This window comes from Arvicanthis niloticus, chromosome 12, assembly GCF_011762505.2.
Source record: "Arvicanthis niloticus isolate mArvNil1 chromosome 12, mArvNil1.pat.X, whole genome shotgun sequence".
In the NCBI taxonomy this organism is placed as follows: domain Eukaryota; kingdom Metazoa; phylum Chordata; class Mammalia; order Rodentia; family Muridae; genus Arvicanthis; species Arvicanthis niloticus.
Window position 1 is genome coordinate 46,666,620 of NC_047669.1, and position 16,769 is coordinate 46,683,388.

At 38.4% G+C, this 16,769-nt stretch overlaps 1 protein-coding gene across 5 annotated transcripts in view; it reads right to left on the reverse strand.

Annotated features, from left to right (window-relative positions):
* Positions 1-3,057: 3,057 nt before the first annotated feature.
* Arl13b (ARF like GTPase 13B) overlaps positions 3,058-16,769 on the reverse strand; it is a 54,143-nt gene continuing 40,431 nt past the window's right edge. For 3 of the 5 annotated variants that reach the window (XM_076943061.1, XM_076943060.1, XM_034515363.3), the window contains 4 exons: positions 13,299-13,524; positions 12,111-12,227; positions 11,090-11,158; positions 3,058-5,090 (listed from right to left, as the gene is read on the reverse strand). In XM_076943061.1, coding sequence (XP_076799176.1) covers positions 5,014-5,090; positions 11,090-11,158; positions 12,111-12,227; positions 13,299-13,524 — 489 coding nt within the window. In that variant the 3' untranslated portion in view covers positions 3,058-5,013. The remainder of the gene's footprint in view (positions 5,091-11,089; positions 11,159-12,110; positions 12,228-13,298; positions 13,525-16,769) is intronic. The other 2 variants (XM_076943062.1, XM_034515364.3) reach the window with 1 other exon arrangement.

Here is a 16,769-nt window from a genome sequence, read left to right on the forward strand (position 1 = left end):
ACTAAGGATGTTGAACATTTTTCATTTTTCTTAAGTGCTTCTTGGCCATTCCAGATTCCTCTGTTGAGAATTCTGTTTAGCTTTGTACCCAATTTTTTAAATTGAGTTATTATTTTGGAGTCTAACTTATTGAGTTCTTTATGTGTTTTGTCATTATCCCTTTATTGGATGTAGGGTTAGTGAGGATCTTTTAGTAATCTTTAGGCTGCTCTTTGTCCTGTTGACAGTGTCCATTGCCTTACAGAAGCTTTTCAGTTTTATAAGGTCCCATTGAACAATTGTTGATCTTAGAACCTGAATCATTGGTGTTCTGTTCAGGAACTTTTCTCCTGTGCTAACACGTTCAAGGCTATTTCCCACATTCTCCATTGCATGTGAGATTGTAAACTTATACAACCAGTCTAGAAATCAATCTGATAGTTCCTCAGAAAACTGAAAATAGTTCTACCGGAAGACACAACTATATCACTCCTGGGCAAATACCCGAAAGATGCTCCCCTGCTCCTGGGAATATACCCAAAAGATACTCCACCATATCAAAAGGACACATGCTCCATTATGTTCATAACAGCCTTATTCATAAAAGCCAGATACTGGAAGCAACCCAGATGTCCATCAATGGAAGAACAGATACAGAAAATGTGGTTCATTTATATAAAGGAATACTATTTAGCTACTAAAAATGAGGACATCATTTATTTTTGCAGGCAATTGGATGGAACTAGAAAATATCATCCTGAGTGAGGAACCCAGACCCAAAAGAACATGCATAGTATGTACACACTGATAAGTGGATGTAGTCAAAATGAACAGAAAACCCATGATATACCCCACAGACCTTAAGAACTTAAACAAGAAGAAAATCCAAGTGAGGATGCTTAAATCCCAGTTGGAAGTGGGAATAAAATAATTATAGGAAGAGGGAGGAAGGGACCTGTGTGGCAGAGGGGAAATGGGCAGGATCAGGTATAGGGAGAGACAGGAGAATGGTCAAGAAGGCCAGGAGAATGAATGGAAATATGCAGCTGCTGGGGTTTGGGGTGAAAAGAACCTCTAGAAAGTCCCAGAGACCTAGGATGATGGAGGCTCCCAGGACACAATGGTGGGATGACCTTAGCTGAAATGCCCAACAGGGAAGATGGAACCTGAAGAGTCTACCTCTAGTAGTTACACAGGGTCTTGAGTAGAGGGACAGGGACACCAACCCACCTTCAAATTTTATGACCCAGAATTGTTCTTGTCTAAAAGAAATGCAGGGACAAAAATGGAGAAGAGACTGAAGGAATGGCTGACCAGTGACCGGCCCACCTTGGTGGGCACCAAACCATGAAACTATTACTGATGCCATGTTATGCTTGCAGACAGAATTCTAACATGGTTGTCCTCTGAGAGGCTTTACCAGCCACTGAGACAGATACAGATACCCACAGGCAAGCATTGGATGAAGGTTGGGACCCCTATAGAAGAGTTACGGGAAGGATTCAAGGAGCTGAAGGGGATGGCAACCCACAGGAAGAACAACAGTGTCAACTAACCAGAACCCCAGGGAGTTTCCAGAGACTAAGCCACCATCCAAAGAGCATACATGGGCTGGTCCAAGACCCTTCTTAGCACATATGTTGCAGAGGACTGCCTTGTCTGGCCTCAGTGGGAGAGGATGCCCCTAATCCTATAGAGCCTTGATGCCCCAGGGTGGCAGGGTATAAGGGGACACCCTCTTGGAGGCAAAGGGGATGGGGGAATTTTCAAGGGGGGACAGGAAGGGGGCAACATTTGGGATGTAAATAGATAAAATAATTAATTTTTAAAAAGAGCGTTAGCTGCGCTTCCATAGTTCCTGAGTTTAAGTGCTCACACAGCAGCTCAAGACCATGTAATACTAATTCCAAGGGATTCAACAACTCTCTCTCTCTCTCTCTCTCTCTCTCTCTCTCTCTCTCTCTCTCTCTCACACACACACACACACACACACACACACACTCAATGCAAGCAAAACACCCATACAGATAAAAATTAGAATTCAAAAAAGAAAACAGCACTTAATTCATAAAAGTTATAAATTTGCTTTCTTCAGTACAAAAAAAAAAAAGAGTTGAAAATTGAGGAAATTGTATAAATCACAAGATCTCTTGAAATTTCAGTTAGCATTCTGCTTTGTTTGGGTTGTACTGCTGTGAACAGACACTGTGACCAAAGCAACACTTATAAAGGACAACATTCATTTGTGGTTGGCTTACAGTTTCAGAGGTTCAGTCCATTATCATCATGGCAGAAAGCAAAACAGCATCCACGCAGGCATGGCGCTGGAGGAGCTAAGAGTTCTACATCTTTTTCCAAAGGAAGCCAGGAGCAGATCATCCTCAGGCAGTTAGAAGAGTCTTAAAGCCCACCCTCACAGTGATACTCTTTCTCACCAAGGCCACACCTCCTAATAGTGTCACTCTTTGGGCCAAACATATTCAAAGCACACACTCCATACAGTTGCACACTTGACATTACATAAAGTATTATATATGTAGTAGTACATATATGTATATGAATTATATAAGAGCACATGGAATTGCCTTGTAAATAAGTTAAAATTTATCTTTTGGGCAGTAGGATTGACAAAATACTGGGAACTAGCAATAAAAGCAAAGTATAATGTTGTTTCACACATCCTTTAAATAGTTTTCATATAAAACAAGAAGTATGTTAATTTACCAATTTAACTCTTTCCATGGTAATAAAGAAAAAAAAATCATCTGATTAGCTAAAGAAAATCATTTAAAACCACCAAATAAAAAGAGAAATGGTGGGCTTTAGAGATGGCTCAGCAGTTAAGAACACTGACTGCTCTTCCAGAGGTCTTGAGTTGAATTCCCAGCAACCACAAGGTGACTCATAACCAACTGTAAGTAGGATCCGATGCCCTCTTTAGTGTGTCTGACAATAGCTACAGTATATATATATATATATATATATATATATATATATATTACACACACACACATATATATATACACACATATATGTAAAAAATGGATAGATAGATCTTTTAAAAATAGAGAGATGGTATATGGTTATAAATAATTTTTTTATTGTGTGAAATGTTATAATTCATGATGGATAAGAATGAAAATGTGTAATATAACAAAATAAGCAATGAAATATTAAAATCTGACAGGATTTACAAAACAGTTTTAAAAGAATTTTTTTATACAGCTTTAAGAAAACATATTAATTTTTTGAGAGTGCCATAGAAAACATCGATTCCGGTTTATGTTACATTCAATTTCAAAACTGTTTTTATGAAATAGAGTCGGTAATTATTGTACTTTAGAGTAAACTTGATAGGAAGCAAGAATATCTTCAAACCAGATGAAAAGATAGCAAAAATTTCAGTTTAGTTTTAAAAGGGAATTTAAATATTACAAAATAAACCAAGAAGGTGAGCACTTTTTCCTCTAAAATCCAGTTAATTTACATCCTGTCTTGTGATTCTCTTATCTAAGACACCTGCTAATTCTGCATATGGGTTTTGCATAGAAATTGAACCTTTTTCCCCCCTCAGTGTGCGAGGTACGTATCATGCACAAGCCCACAGAAACTCTACCAGTGCTGACTAGCATTATGTGACCTGATTGATCCGGGTCCAGGTTGCTAAAGTGTGAACACAATATATTATAAACATTTAAAAGGCAAATGATCAGATCAATCTACCTTAGGTGGACTTACATTCAGCATCCAGTGTATGTCCACTGCCGGTATATGGTACCAATCTTAACATGGTTATAAGGGACTTGATCTTTGTTATGTTCACCTTGACTGAAAGGCATGCCTCCGATTGAATATTACATTATAAATCCATTTTTAAACTATCTCTACACGTTTTGGTAAAGAACAGATGGACAGAGAGCCTTACTGGCACTCAAGAGCAGAACAAGTGTTGTCATCGAAAATTAAGTCATGTTAAAACTTGTGCTTTATGAAAGGACTTGAGTCAATATTTTCATATGTGTGGCTGTGCTGGCTGGAAACCTGAGGTCTCTAGACCTGCAGGAGCCTTTACAGTCTTTTACCTTTAATTTCACAGCATGAACAAAGAAAAACCACCCAAAGCAGTGAATGAAGCCACTAACAGACAACATGTAAAGGGCCCCTGAGCTCAGAAAATGTCTGGCCCCTTGGGGGCTCTATCAGGACTTTAAATCATATCTCACGGGATACATTTTTATTAATTTAACAAATTTAGTTGTTTTCTTAAAGGCATCTCACATGTCTTAACATTTATTGAGATCAACACCAAGGAAAACAAACAGTGACAACAGAACTGAATTCTCTCCTTGTGTACAACTTTGCAATCATGTAATTTGATAGATTAAAGATCTGAGAATTTGCTTTTTAAAATAGTGACTATTTTAAAATTACATCAAGATAGAGTGTAAATTTTAGAAACAATGTTTCACAAAGCATACCTGCTTGTACACCTCATGTGTTCAGGAAATCAACTTTCTATCCAGATAGTTTAAACGGAGCATTTGTAGAAAGTGCACAGTCAATACAATAGCAAACTTAAACAAATGGTTTAGAAAAAATATAAAAATAGTTAAAATTTAGGTTATAAATTCCCAGGAATTCCCCTTTCATGTACATGTATATTATAAAACATGTTTAATGCATAGAAATACAGATTATTAAATAATCAGGTATGTAGAGTCCATTGGCTCAACTTCTGAGGTTTTTTCTTCAGGAGTATGTCCAAAAGTTGGGATGTGTAAACCAAAGAATCAATACCATGACTTGCTAAGTTGGCCAGATGCTCTTGTCAGCTACTGGTCATTTTGTTTCCTTTCTGCTTTAAACACAGAACATGGAGAAGTAAATCATCAGGTCGAGTTCTTGGATATTCTTCCCTCCCTGAAATCATTATGGTTGTCATGCCCCAGTCATCGGCATTCAGGGCTTTTCTGCTTTGGGGAAAGGTCTCAGCTCATCTTGCTGATATTAGAAACACCAACCCGTACAATTTGGTTATAAGGTCACATCCTGAGCATCACCATTAGGTCTCTGTCGCACAGCCAGGGGAGGCAGCGGCTTCCCATAGAAATCTGTACAGAGGAGGGAAATGAAAAACGTGAAACAGTATGGTACTCAAGTCTTTCACTGCTAATTGTTTTTCATCCACCATCTTTAAAAGACTGAGATGCAGGCAATTCTCAAGCAAATGGATAGGTGGGGAAGACAGAAAACAGAAACAAACTAAATCCAAGGACATCTGAATGAATTCAAAACATAACCAGAGTCAATTCTAAATGACAGGTAAAATGTTGTACCAAATAGACATATTTATAGGTTTTTAATTATACATTTACATTACAAAACAAATATAAAATACTGAGAATCTACACTATCTGCTGCTAAGACCTTGTCAGTCACAATGTGTACATATCACATACTCTTTCTAGTGGTCATTATGTCTACATATTTTAGGAGAAGCAGACTGGCCTTCTACACCTAATACTTCCACAATTCTGTGCTCTGGTAACTATATTGTATAAAATGGTCTTTCCTTTTGAGTGTGTGAAATACTGAGAAATGAACCCAGAGCCCGTGCACACCAGGTAAGCACTTTGATTATGGAGTCACATTCCCAGGCCCTCTCCTTCCGTCTGTAATAGTTTCTAGTCTTTCAAAAATGTCACAGTTATTTACTTTGATGTTTGTGTACGAACGACTTGTGGGAATTGGTTCTCTCCTTCAACTGTATTGGTCCTGGGCATCAACCTCAGATCCTGAGCTTGGCAGCCTGATGAACATAACCAGCTAAGCCGATGCATGGGCTCACATTTCTGTTTCTTACATTGCCACAAGTTAGATTCTAAACCTAATGCCACATTTAAGTCATCACAAATTATTTTCTAGTGTATTACCTTCAAATTATTTTAGAAGCACAAGTGTTTAAGAGCATTTAAAATAAATACATTAGAAACATGATGGAATTATTTTCAAGGCAATTGTAAATTCCAAACACAAATTAAGCCACTAAGATCCCTTAACTGATATGAATATAATATTACAACTATAACAACTTGAAGATATGGATTTCAAGACCACAGGCAGACCTAAGTTCAAACCTTGACTCTGCAGCTTAGTGGCACAAGAGCTTCAGCTCCTGTCTAATGTGGTTCTGCCTTGCAGGCATTTGGAGGAACTGAAATTGCAAACCACAATGGCATTGTTATAATGAAAATTAGAAGAAATATCCAATTATTTTGATGAATTTAAAAATATTTTTATTAAAAGACCAAACGCATGTACATAACATGACTTCTTTTTTCTTCTGAAAAAAATAGTAGCTTTTGCAGTGAGCTTTGTATCACTTCTTTACAAAAATCAGAATCATTCTATATGACAGGGGATTTTAATTGTCTAAACATTTTCATAGTGGTTATCAAACATTTTTACAGTGAAATCTGGAGAGCAGTAAAAGGATATGATAAATTTTTATCATCATTCCGAATTTGAAACGTTGACAATATTCTTTAATCTATAATATCTGGTATTTTTTGACTACCAGAAACTCTGATTCATTTTTCATAATGTGGAATATATAACTCATTGATAAAATACAAATTGAAAGTGTTTACAAAACAAACACAGATTATCATTTCATGTCTCTTTTAAATTTTTTTAAAGATTTATTTCTTTATTATGTATACAGTGTTCTGTCTGCATATATGTCTGAAGGTTGTGAGCCATCATGTGGTTATTGGGAATTGAACTCAGGACCTCTGAAAGAGCAGTCAGTGCTCTTAACCTTTGAGCCATCTTTCCAGTCCCTTAATGTCTCTTTGAATGTCTCTGTCCTACCTGTTACACAAAGCAAGCTTTGTAAGTGATCAAAGTGATATAGAAACAATCAAGCTCTTACCAAAGCAGACAACTACAATCAAAGTTAGACTCCCTCACGCTGCTTTCAATCTGATTATGGCAATCGTTCAACTCAGTAAAGTTGAACTCACGAATCACGTGCACTTGATTTCAATCATTCACTGGTTCATCACCCATCACACATGTCTACTGTGTATCTGTCATCAGACTTTTGTCCACATACTTCTATATATAATGGGAAAAGACATGTGTTCACAGTTAATAAGAAGAGGGGCTGGGGAGATGGCTCTGAGGCTCAGATCACTAGCTGCTTGGCCAAAGGACTGGGGTTCATTTCCTGGCAACCCTAAGATGATTCACAACACACATCTGTAACTGCAGTTCTAGGGGATCTGATGCCATCTTCTGACTACCACAGGCACAAATTTGGTACATACTTGCAAGCAAAACATTCATACTCATAAAGTAATGTTTTTATAAATTACATCAATGTAACATTTTGGCCATGTATTAAATAAATATTAGCTCTTGAAAATTTACTAATAGTAAGCCTTAGTATTTTAAATATATGTAAGACTTTCGGTATTTATCTGAAGGCCAGAATTCCATTTTCAATGTTTTCTATCATTTAAAATTTCTTTCTACCCACTATGTAGCTTGATGCCATTTTTCAGACAACTATTGTTCTTTTCTATCTCTGGTTTGCTGTTCTGGTCTCTCTTCTTTAGACAGGCTCTCATGTAGCTTCAGCTGGCCTGGAACTTGCAACCCTCTTATCTCAGCCTTCAGCGGTGCTAGGACTATAGGTACACATACTTTTGAATCCCGTTTTTCCTCCCACTTCTTAGTCTCTCAATCCTGTTTCTCCGCCCCCTTTCTAGTCTTTCAATCCTATTTCTCCTCCCCTTTCCTAGTCTTTGAATCCCTAGCTCTTATGCCACTTTCCAGAACTGCCCACAGAGTTTCTGAATATTACTCCAATTTTATACTAAGGAACTTATTGTCATAGACACTACAGTATATCGGAGGACTAGTTTGCCTATTAAACTGGGTAAAGTGCATGCCTTATGTTGACATAAGAACTTTTAGCTAATGTCAAATATAAAATATGCACTGATATTGTCTGGGTCTGAAAGGACACATCCTCCTTGCCCCAGCTCATGTTCAATATGTTAGTCATGAACTGGTAGTGCTGCCGTTCTGAAGGCTGTGGAACCTACAGAAAATCTGGAGCAGAGGAATGGAGTCCTTGCTGTGATGTGTATGATTATTTAGTTCTCAGACCTCTACATCTAGTTTTTAGGATCAACGCAAAAGAGTTTGGAGCTACTGTCCAAAGAAACCCTAGAATGCTATAAATACAGAACAATGAAAATTCTGCTAGACATCAGCAAGATGAGGAACACATCTGGAAGAATGCAACAAAAATGCATTCCATGAAGGCCATGGGCATGGGGTTCCAGAAGAAACAAGCACTCTACTGGAATTGGGTAAGAGGTCATTTGCACCACATTATGCAAAGAATCTGACCACATCCTCTCCATCCTGAATTCATAAGTGATAGACTATTCCATTTGGTGTTTAACATCCAGGCTGGGAAATGGTTATTGTTAGATGCTTCCAGCCAGTTTATACAAGACCGAAGAGCACAGAGTGGAACAGAAAGACAGAAGTAGCAGCTTGGCCTGGAAAAGGGAAGGAGTGCTTTTAACACAGAGCAAGTGCACACACTGTAGGCCTGACTGCTAAAGGGATTAGGACCATGAAGGAGAAACTACACACTTCATACACTGCACTGTAACAATAGAAAGGGTAAACTGAAGCCTATAGCTACATAGAAGGTTCTAGAATGTAAAAGTACAAACTCACTGGAAAGACTTTCATTTACAAAGAGAGAACAGAAAAGATGACCTATGGAAAAAAGCCACCTGCAGAAACATTTTGTAGCAAGGCAGAGACACTCAGAGTACTACAGTCATAGTCCATAAAAGTTCAGCACTGTCTTCAGACAGCAGCAGAACTTGTCACTGTCCTTGTGGTGAAGGTTTTGCAGGCATACAGAATGCAAGAGTTATAGGATCATTGAAGCCTCTGTGGAGTTGCAGAGAGTAGCCTGAGGCGAGGGCATGTTTAGCAATGGCAGATTTCTGACAGTAGGGACCACAAAGCCCCAAAGACCACCATGAAGGTGAAGCCTAGGCTGCTACACTGGAAATGCCAGTACGTAGGATGTCTGTCGAAGAACACTGCAGGCACTGAGGACCCAACCAAGAGAAAGGCCATGCTTGCTGCAAATGGCAAAGCCAGAGGTGCAGGGCAGAATAAGACCAGTGGAGCTGGCATGATAACACTGTGTGCCCTGTATGGTGTACACGAATCTGCAGGATGTAGTATTTGCCCTACTAGGCTTTGGTCTTGCTTCAGATCCATCTGAGAAGGGAATGTTTATTCTGTGCCATTGTATACGGGAAGTATGTAACTTTCTTTTTTATTTTAGGCAGCTTACAACTAAGGGACTGTCTAGTATTTCAGAAGAAACTCTGAACTTCGGAATCTGGATAATGCTGGGCCTGGTCAGACTGCATGAACTGCTCAAGTTCCAGTGAATGGGTCTGCACTGACATGGACATAAACTAGCAGGTCCAGAAGAAACAGGTCACATTTTCACTCCGAACTGTCCCTATGTGTCAGTCCTTGGACCCCTGCAAGTGACACTGTTTTAGCACCATCAGGAGATGGAGTAGGTGATTAGGCCTCTTCTGAAGGCCACCCATGGATCAAGCCCTCTCTTGTTTTCTGTCTGCTGCCAAGTCATCAAGTTGCTACTGCCAGCTCTCTGCTCCAGGGACTAAGTCATTCTGCTATGGCTTGCCTTCCTTGGGGGAAAAATCCCTCAGTAGCCATGAACCAAACTATATTTTCTTCTAGTAAGCTGTTTTGTCTGGTATTCTGTCAGAGTATTGTGAATCATGACTAAGAAAGGTGCTTAAAACTTGAATTCAGTAAGAAAGAATATTGGTCTTGTGAAAAATCATTTTTTCTATATATGTATATGTATGCATATAAATGGAAAAACTCTAATACTATCTTCTGATACTGAATATGTAAACTGATAATGTATTTTAATGTGACTAAATTCAGGTTATATAATACAATAGGATCTAACCTACTATCAATAAAAATATTACAGTGTTAAAAATCAATAAATAAAATAGAAATAGGTAATCTACTGGAACCATTATATCAGGCATTCTCACACAGGCTAAGAAGAAACTCATTTACAAATACACAATTTCTAATATTCACTAATGATTAAGTAGAAACCATTAGTGATCTGTACAGTGTTCTACAAAGGAAAGCAAGAAGTAGGCCTGAATACTTTTGAATAACATGTTTCAGTGTGACATGGGGGAGATGTTCACAATGCCTTTTCTAAGAATGTCTTTTATAATAAGTGATCTTTTTAGGAAATAAAGTTCTAGTAAGTTAGCAGATGACGTGTGTTAGACGATCTTACTGAACAAGTGTATGGAGCTATGTTAGACTTATTCTTTTGCGCTCTAGGTACAATATAAAAGCCTTGACTTCTTGTCAGAAATGACACCTGCCTGTGAGTCCTAACCATCTTTTCCTAGGCATTGTTTCTTGGGGTTCTAATTCAATGGATTATAGCTACAATGATTTCATCAAGAGTGTTTTCTAAATTCAATAAAGCCTTCGAGAGAATTTCTGTTTAGTCTAATTCTATTTGGTTTACTAATTTGATCTCTCATTTTATACATTGTTTTGATCTAGCCTTCATTTTAATGTTTAGTTATGAACACTGTGTTATGAGCAAAGAAAGCAATTATGTTTATTATCACAACGTACTGAACACAGGCATGACCTGACAGTTTCCTAGCATAGTAAGTAAAACCACAGTTGCTGGAAAACTTTTCTCATATAAAAGATCTATAAAAGATTATCACGAACAAACACAAGAATGCATCTTCATATATTTGTACTGAAATTTAAAAAAAGTCAAATTAGATAGCTGTAAGGTACATTTAAAAATTAAAAAAATAAGGTAAAATCAAAGTTAAAAGTATAATGGAAGAGATGGTAATGGATCTGAAAGCTACCAAAAATAAAATCCTGCACACTTGAAGTTACAAGACAGAGAACAGTGGATGCAGTATGCACAGATGATATCTGAAAGCTGATCCTTTTGCATTACCATTATGACGTGTTTCACCAAGAGGCTCAAGTTTTGGAAGTCTAGTGACTTTGGGGGTTCCCCAGCCAACTAAAGGAAAGAAAAACATTTAGAAGCTCTGTTAAATGAATTCTTGTTACAGTCTTTTCAGAGGATCCCTCCCTTGATAGAAAATAGATTTAACATTCCTTGTTAGTGAACAACTCTGAACAGCCATGTATACCTTTCAGTTGTCTTTTCATGCACCATCTTACTAACGTGGGCTTTAAGCAAGCATGCATGTTAGCTTTTAACTTAAACCACTTTTATTTATAAGGTCACCCCTCTTGTTACCACCACAAATGTCTATTGCCTGCATTCTAATGCCTAGCAGAGACTAAAAGACTTGTTTTGTTAAAAGGAATGCTAGAAATGAATCTTGTAAAAGTTCAGAATCAAAATGTTACCACTTAAAGCTCTGTCAGCGAGGCTACAAGGGGATTATGAATGCATGTATTGACCATTTAGTTGACACATATTTACCAACAACTGTAAGACATGGGTGGGACACTCTGCTCAGTGCTGAAGGCTACTTCCAGGTTTTGTGTAGTTGTATCCCACAGCTTTACATGCATTAACCCCTGCGACACCTTAGGCGCTAGAGATGCATACTGCGTTTATACTGAGAAAAGCACATACTTATAGAACATCTAGGATGAAATGATTAAAGATCCATCATTTAAAATCTCATTCTAGTTTCAAATCCACTAAACTTCAATTCCCTTCAGCAATGTGAAATATAGAGAATTCAAACAGAATCTGATCACATCTAGGCATTATTGTGTAAAGTTATATTAATACATCTTACCATTTCATTCTTAAAACGACACTGAAATGTTAACAAACTTTGCATAACATGGACAGTAAAGGATTCTTCCTTACAACCTGACAAAATAATGAAGATGCTAACTGAAAACTATCTAATTTCTTCTTCCTTTTTCTCGTCTTTCTGTAGTGCTTACAGCAGTGTTTCTACACCCAGTGTCAGGACGGATGTACTCACCAGGAGGGGGAGGTGGGGGCGGCGTGGGACTCTTAGGAGCAGACTCATCTGTATTGACTGGTTCTACCCGGTGACTCCTTTTCATTCTTAGTTTCTTGGTTTTCTTCTTACTGTTATCTAGAAAAATATAGGGATCGAACTTTTTGTCATGAAAAAGTGAACTTCTATAATGTAAAAACAAACAATAATGTGAGAGTATTGGCAGTATTAACACCATAACTGCTTCTACTCAACCCTGGGGATACCTATCAGCAACCAAGTACGAAGTTCCATATACTAAGAATATGCACTTCCAATGGCGGACAGAGTAAGTATACGATTCATGAATGAAACACAGACAGCCAAAGCCTATTTCAATTTCAAGGAGAGAGGTCTTCATTTCTACAATTAACTGGTATTTCTTCCAAACTCAAAGTCATCTTAAACAACTATAATTGTCCAACTATAAGTGTAGGAATGTCCAGAAAACTCAGAAAGGCATGCAAAAAAGGGGAAAGACAGTGACTCTCCTCAGGAGAGATATGTAGAATGAATAATTTGAAAAAAATACTCCAAAAATATCCATTTGAAATATGACTAAGAGTCTAATCATATCTAAACACATTACTCATTAAAATAATTTCAACATAAGATATGTCCAATATAAATATAAATATATGTAACCAGTATCACATTGGTAGATGTAACAGAATCTTTTATTCCTAAGAAAACAAAAACAGAAACCATACAGACTCTCACAGAAATATGTATCAACATTTTAAGGATCTCAATAATAGTGTTTAAATTCTAATAACATAAAAACAAAATTTTACAGTATATTAAACCAGTCTAGAAAAAAGTTATAAAAACATTTTAACTAAAAATTCTTAAATCCTAAAATTTATTTCTTCTGTTTAAATATACATGTATCACATGAGATACATAACATTTTCTAAAACAAAAAGTATCTGTTACATAGACAATAACCTGTATCGGTGAAACCTACAAAAGTATAGAAAATACAACTATATCTAGAAAACAATTATGTTTAAAGTGAACAAATGTGGTGTGAATTGTCTGTCTGTGTAGGATCGGAACAGAACTAGAATGCTCTGCACTACACTATGGAACCATTTCTGTGAGGGGGGTAAGAAGGAAATCAAGTAGAGTTGGCCTTTCCATATTCAAAGTAGGACATGATGACCTTACCCCCTGACTCTGATGCTCGCTGGTCATGCTCATCCTCATTGTCCAGCTGCTGGGACAGTGCCTCCTTGTCGCTGTTCACCACGCCCCCGTCAGGGTTTTGGAGGCAGACACCTGCTTCACTCTGCGACTCGGCTTGCTCGGGCTCCACCTTATGTTCTGTGGGGCTGACATCACTGTCCTTCTCCGTGGTCTGCTTCTTTTTCTCTTTTTCTTGCTTCTTTTCATTCTAACAGACATGAGATACATTTATCTTTCTACAACAGTGGCATTTAAGATCATTTGAAGGGAGAAATCAAGCAAGAGCTTTGATGACTCAGTTGTCACTGTGACTTGCACACTGAATTGGGACTGTATCATTAAAACATACTAACTGATAAATATGCACTACAGACAAAGGTCTAAAGAAAAAATACTACCGGCAGTTTCATAATCCAGAGATGACCATATTCTATTTATAATTATGAGATGCTTTCTGCCTCTCTCATACCCATAAAGACACACACCAACAAACATGCATGAATGTGACTTTGTGTTGCACCTCACTACTAAGGTAGTCTACTGTGTCTGAACAGCTTTCCTGGGCTTGGAGCAAAATGGGGGATTGCCTTTTCTAGCATGGCTTCCTTCTCTGCCTGACCTGGGGAATCCTGACCCCCAGTCTTCTACCTGAGAAATGCTCTGGAATCCTTGGAAGAAATCCCAGGTTCAACTTCCTAGAATACCTCTCCATGCAAATGAGGTATCCCCAGAACCTTACACCTCAGCCAATGAAAGTTCACCTTAAGAAGAACCCCTTCCCACTCTCCATATAGTCCTTGATTCACCCCAAATAAAGTGTGTATGCCCACAAGCTGTTTCACTGAACCTCATCTAACAGAGCTGCTTTGTAGAGTGAAAAATTATAAAGGCCATCTTATGAAATATGTGTAAATTTTTCGCCTTAGACCTTGGGCAGAAAAGCACCTGCCAGCAGGTTTGGGTCCATCTAATTAGTTACAGAGGAGGGGGGAGTTACAGTACAAAGGCCTGTTAAGAACATCCCAGAAACTGACTGGCCAAGGGAAGAACTACACCCTGCCCCATGGTACGGCCTACTAGTGTTCAAAAAAGGTAAAACAACCAATCCTGTGCACCTGCGCGAAAGTTTGATTTTTCCCTACCCCGCCCATATATAAGCGCTATGCTCCTGAGCCACGAGGTCAGTCCCTCTATCCCCTATGTGAGATATGGGGATATGGGCTGGCCCAGAGCTCTGATTTAATAAACCACCTCATGTGCTTTACAGCAAGACGGTCTCTCGTGTGTCCTTTGGGTGCGTGCTATCCTGTGACTTAAGTGGACCCCTTTCTGGGGAGTCCCGGACCTTTCAGCTTCACTGACTAGCAAGAGCTGTAAGGCTAAAATCCTCGGAGAAGCCCCACCCCACCTCCACGGATCCTGCTGACCAACCAACCCAAGCTAGACTTTGCTTCATCCTTCCCAGCCTGGTGTGCAGCAGTCTCTGGAAGGAAGAAAAGGAAACAGAACCACATCTGTATACGTACATTCTCCTATTGTTTTATCAACTGAATTAGCATTTCTATGTGTTCATGTAATATATGTAACAAATATATGATATTAATATTAATGATAAGTACATATAATATTGTATATAGCATCACATAATACTATATAATATTACATATATTATATATCACATATTATTTCAAATATGTTATACATATAAATTTGTTAATATGGGTGTATGCAACACGTATGCGTGTGAGTACAAGTGTTTATGAAGTCTGGAGGCGGGCAGCAGAAGGCTTGAGACAGGGTCTTTAAGTGACCTTAAAGCTAAATTGGACCATACAGGCTGGCTAAGGAGCTACCCAGATTCTCTGTCTCCATATCTCCCAGCATGAATCTTATGGGCACATTGTTCTTTGCCCAGCTTTTTACAGGGTTCTATGGATCAAAACATAGGTCTTCATGCTTGTGGATAAGTTAATTTACCCATTGAACTCTCTCCCTAATCCCCTGGATCTATTAATAATTTTAAATGGCTATATCACTATAGGAGAGAGTGAATGTCTAGTGTGGGAAGTGGCTCCACTCTCACCATTACAAGGTGGTGCTTGGGAGAAAAGACAACTCCATATATGGAGTTGTATGTGCTAAGAGGTGTGGTTACCCGATCACCCCACCTCCCATCATTGAGAATGGCCAATCACCAGTGACTTTGTGGCAGCTGCTGAGAGGATTAAGGCAATGCTTATAAGGGGATGCAGAGAGAAGAGAGAGAAGACAGAGAAGACAGAGAAGAGAGAGAAGAAGCTCGCTGTACAGGGATAGCTGAATAAACTGCTTGAAGAAGAACACGTTGCCTTATTCCGCGGTCGGACGTGGGTAGCGACAGTCTAGTGTTGACGTGGGCATGGCCATGTCAGGACTGCAGTACCTCAGACTATGGGAATGGCAAAGGGTCACCCTGGCTCCACCTTATCCCCATCACAGCTCAAGGTTCAGAGGGATGGAAAAGCCTTCCTCAGGGTCCAAATAAGAATGTTGACAGTGTGTGCAGAAATGTACATGCTAGGTCCCTGGCCCCTTGTTTCTGATTTGAAGACTGGCCCCTACAGAGACTGTTTCTTCTGAAGAGTAGCTAACCCTGCCTCCTTGCTCAGCAGTATGCGATGAGATTGCTTCCTTGTTCCCCTGCAAGACTAACCCAGCTCCCTGCTCAGTTCTATATAACAAACATGCTTTGACAATGACTATATGTTTGTTATTATTAGAGAAGACTATTAAACACCTTTATGGTCATACCCTCTCCCTCCTTTGGGAAGCAAGTCCTTCCTTCAGTAATCTAATGCCCAGAATTTCTTTATTCTTATAGTAATTTTTAGTACTAGTAAATAGTCACAGGACTGTGTCTGGTGTGTCACATTAGGGTTTGTTTATTTATTTACTTCCTTATTTATAGTTTCCATTGCACATTTTAACTGTTTCTAAATGCACATGTAATAACAGCTATTTTTCACTTTATGGTTTGTAGCTTGAACCGTTTGCATTGTAAAGTTGTTATGTCAATATATCATACATGAGTATAAAATAATCTAAAATATAAACATTAAGTTCTATTTTCCATGACCACAAAAACAATAACACCAATACTGGTTCAAAATAGATCAAATGTTAGTACTACAAAAATATGGCAAAATAGGTTTTATCAAAAACAGTAACTAAGACATATTCAGTTTCTATTTTTATTTCTGCATATTTTGAAGCCATTTTTCTTTTTACAAGTGATCATGTAAATGATGTATTAGTTCTGTCACTGTGCCAATCCCCAGCTCCCAGGTGAACCATGAGTGAACACGGTCACTCTGTCTGCAGTCACATGCCTTTTTCAAGCCTTTCAACTTCATTGCAAATGCTCTCTGCACGTATCCCCAATTGCCCTGCCTGTTGTCCCAACACCATACCACC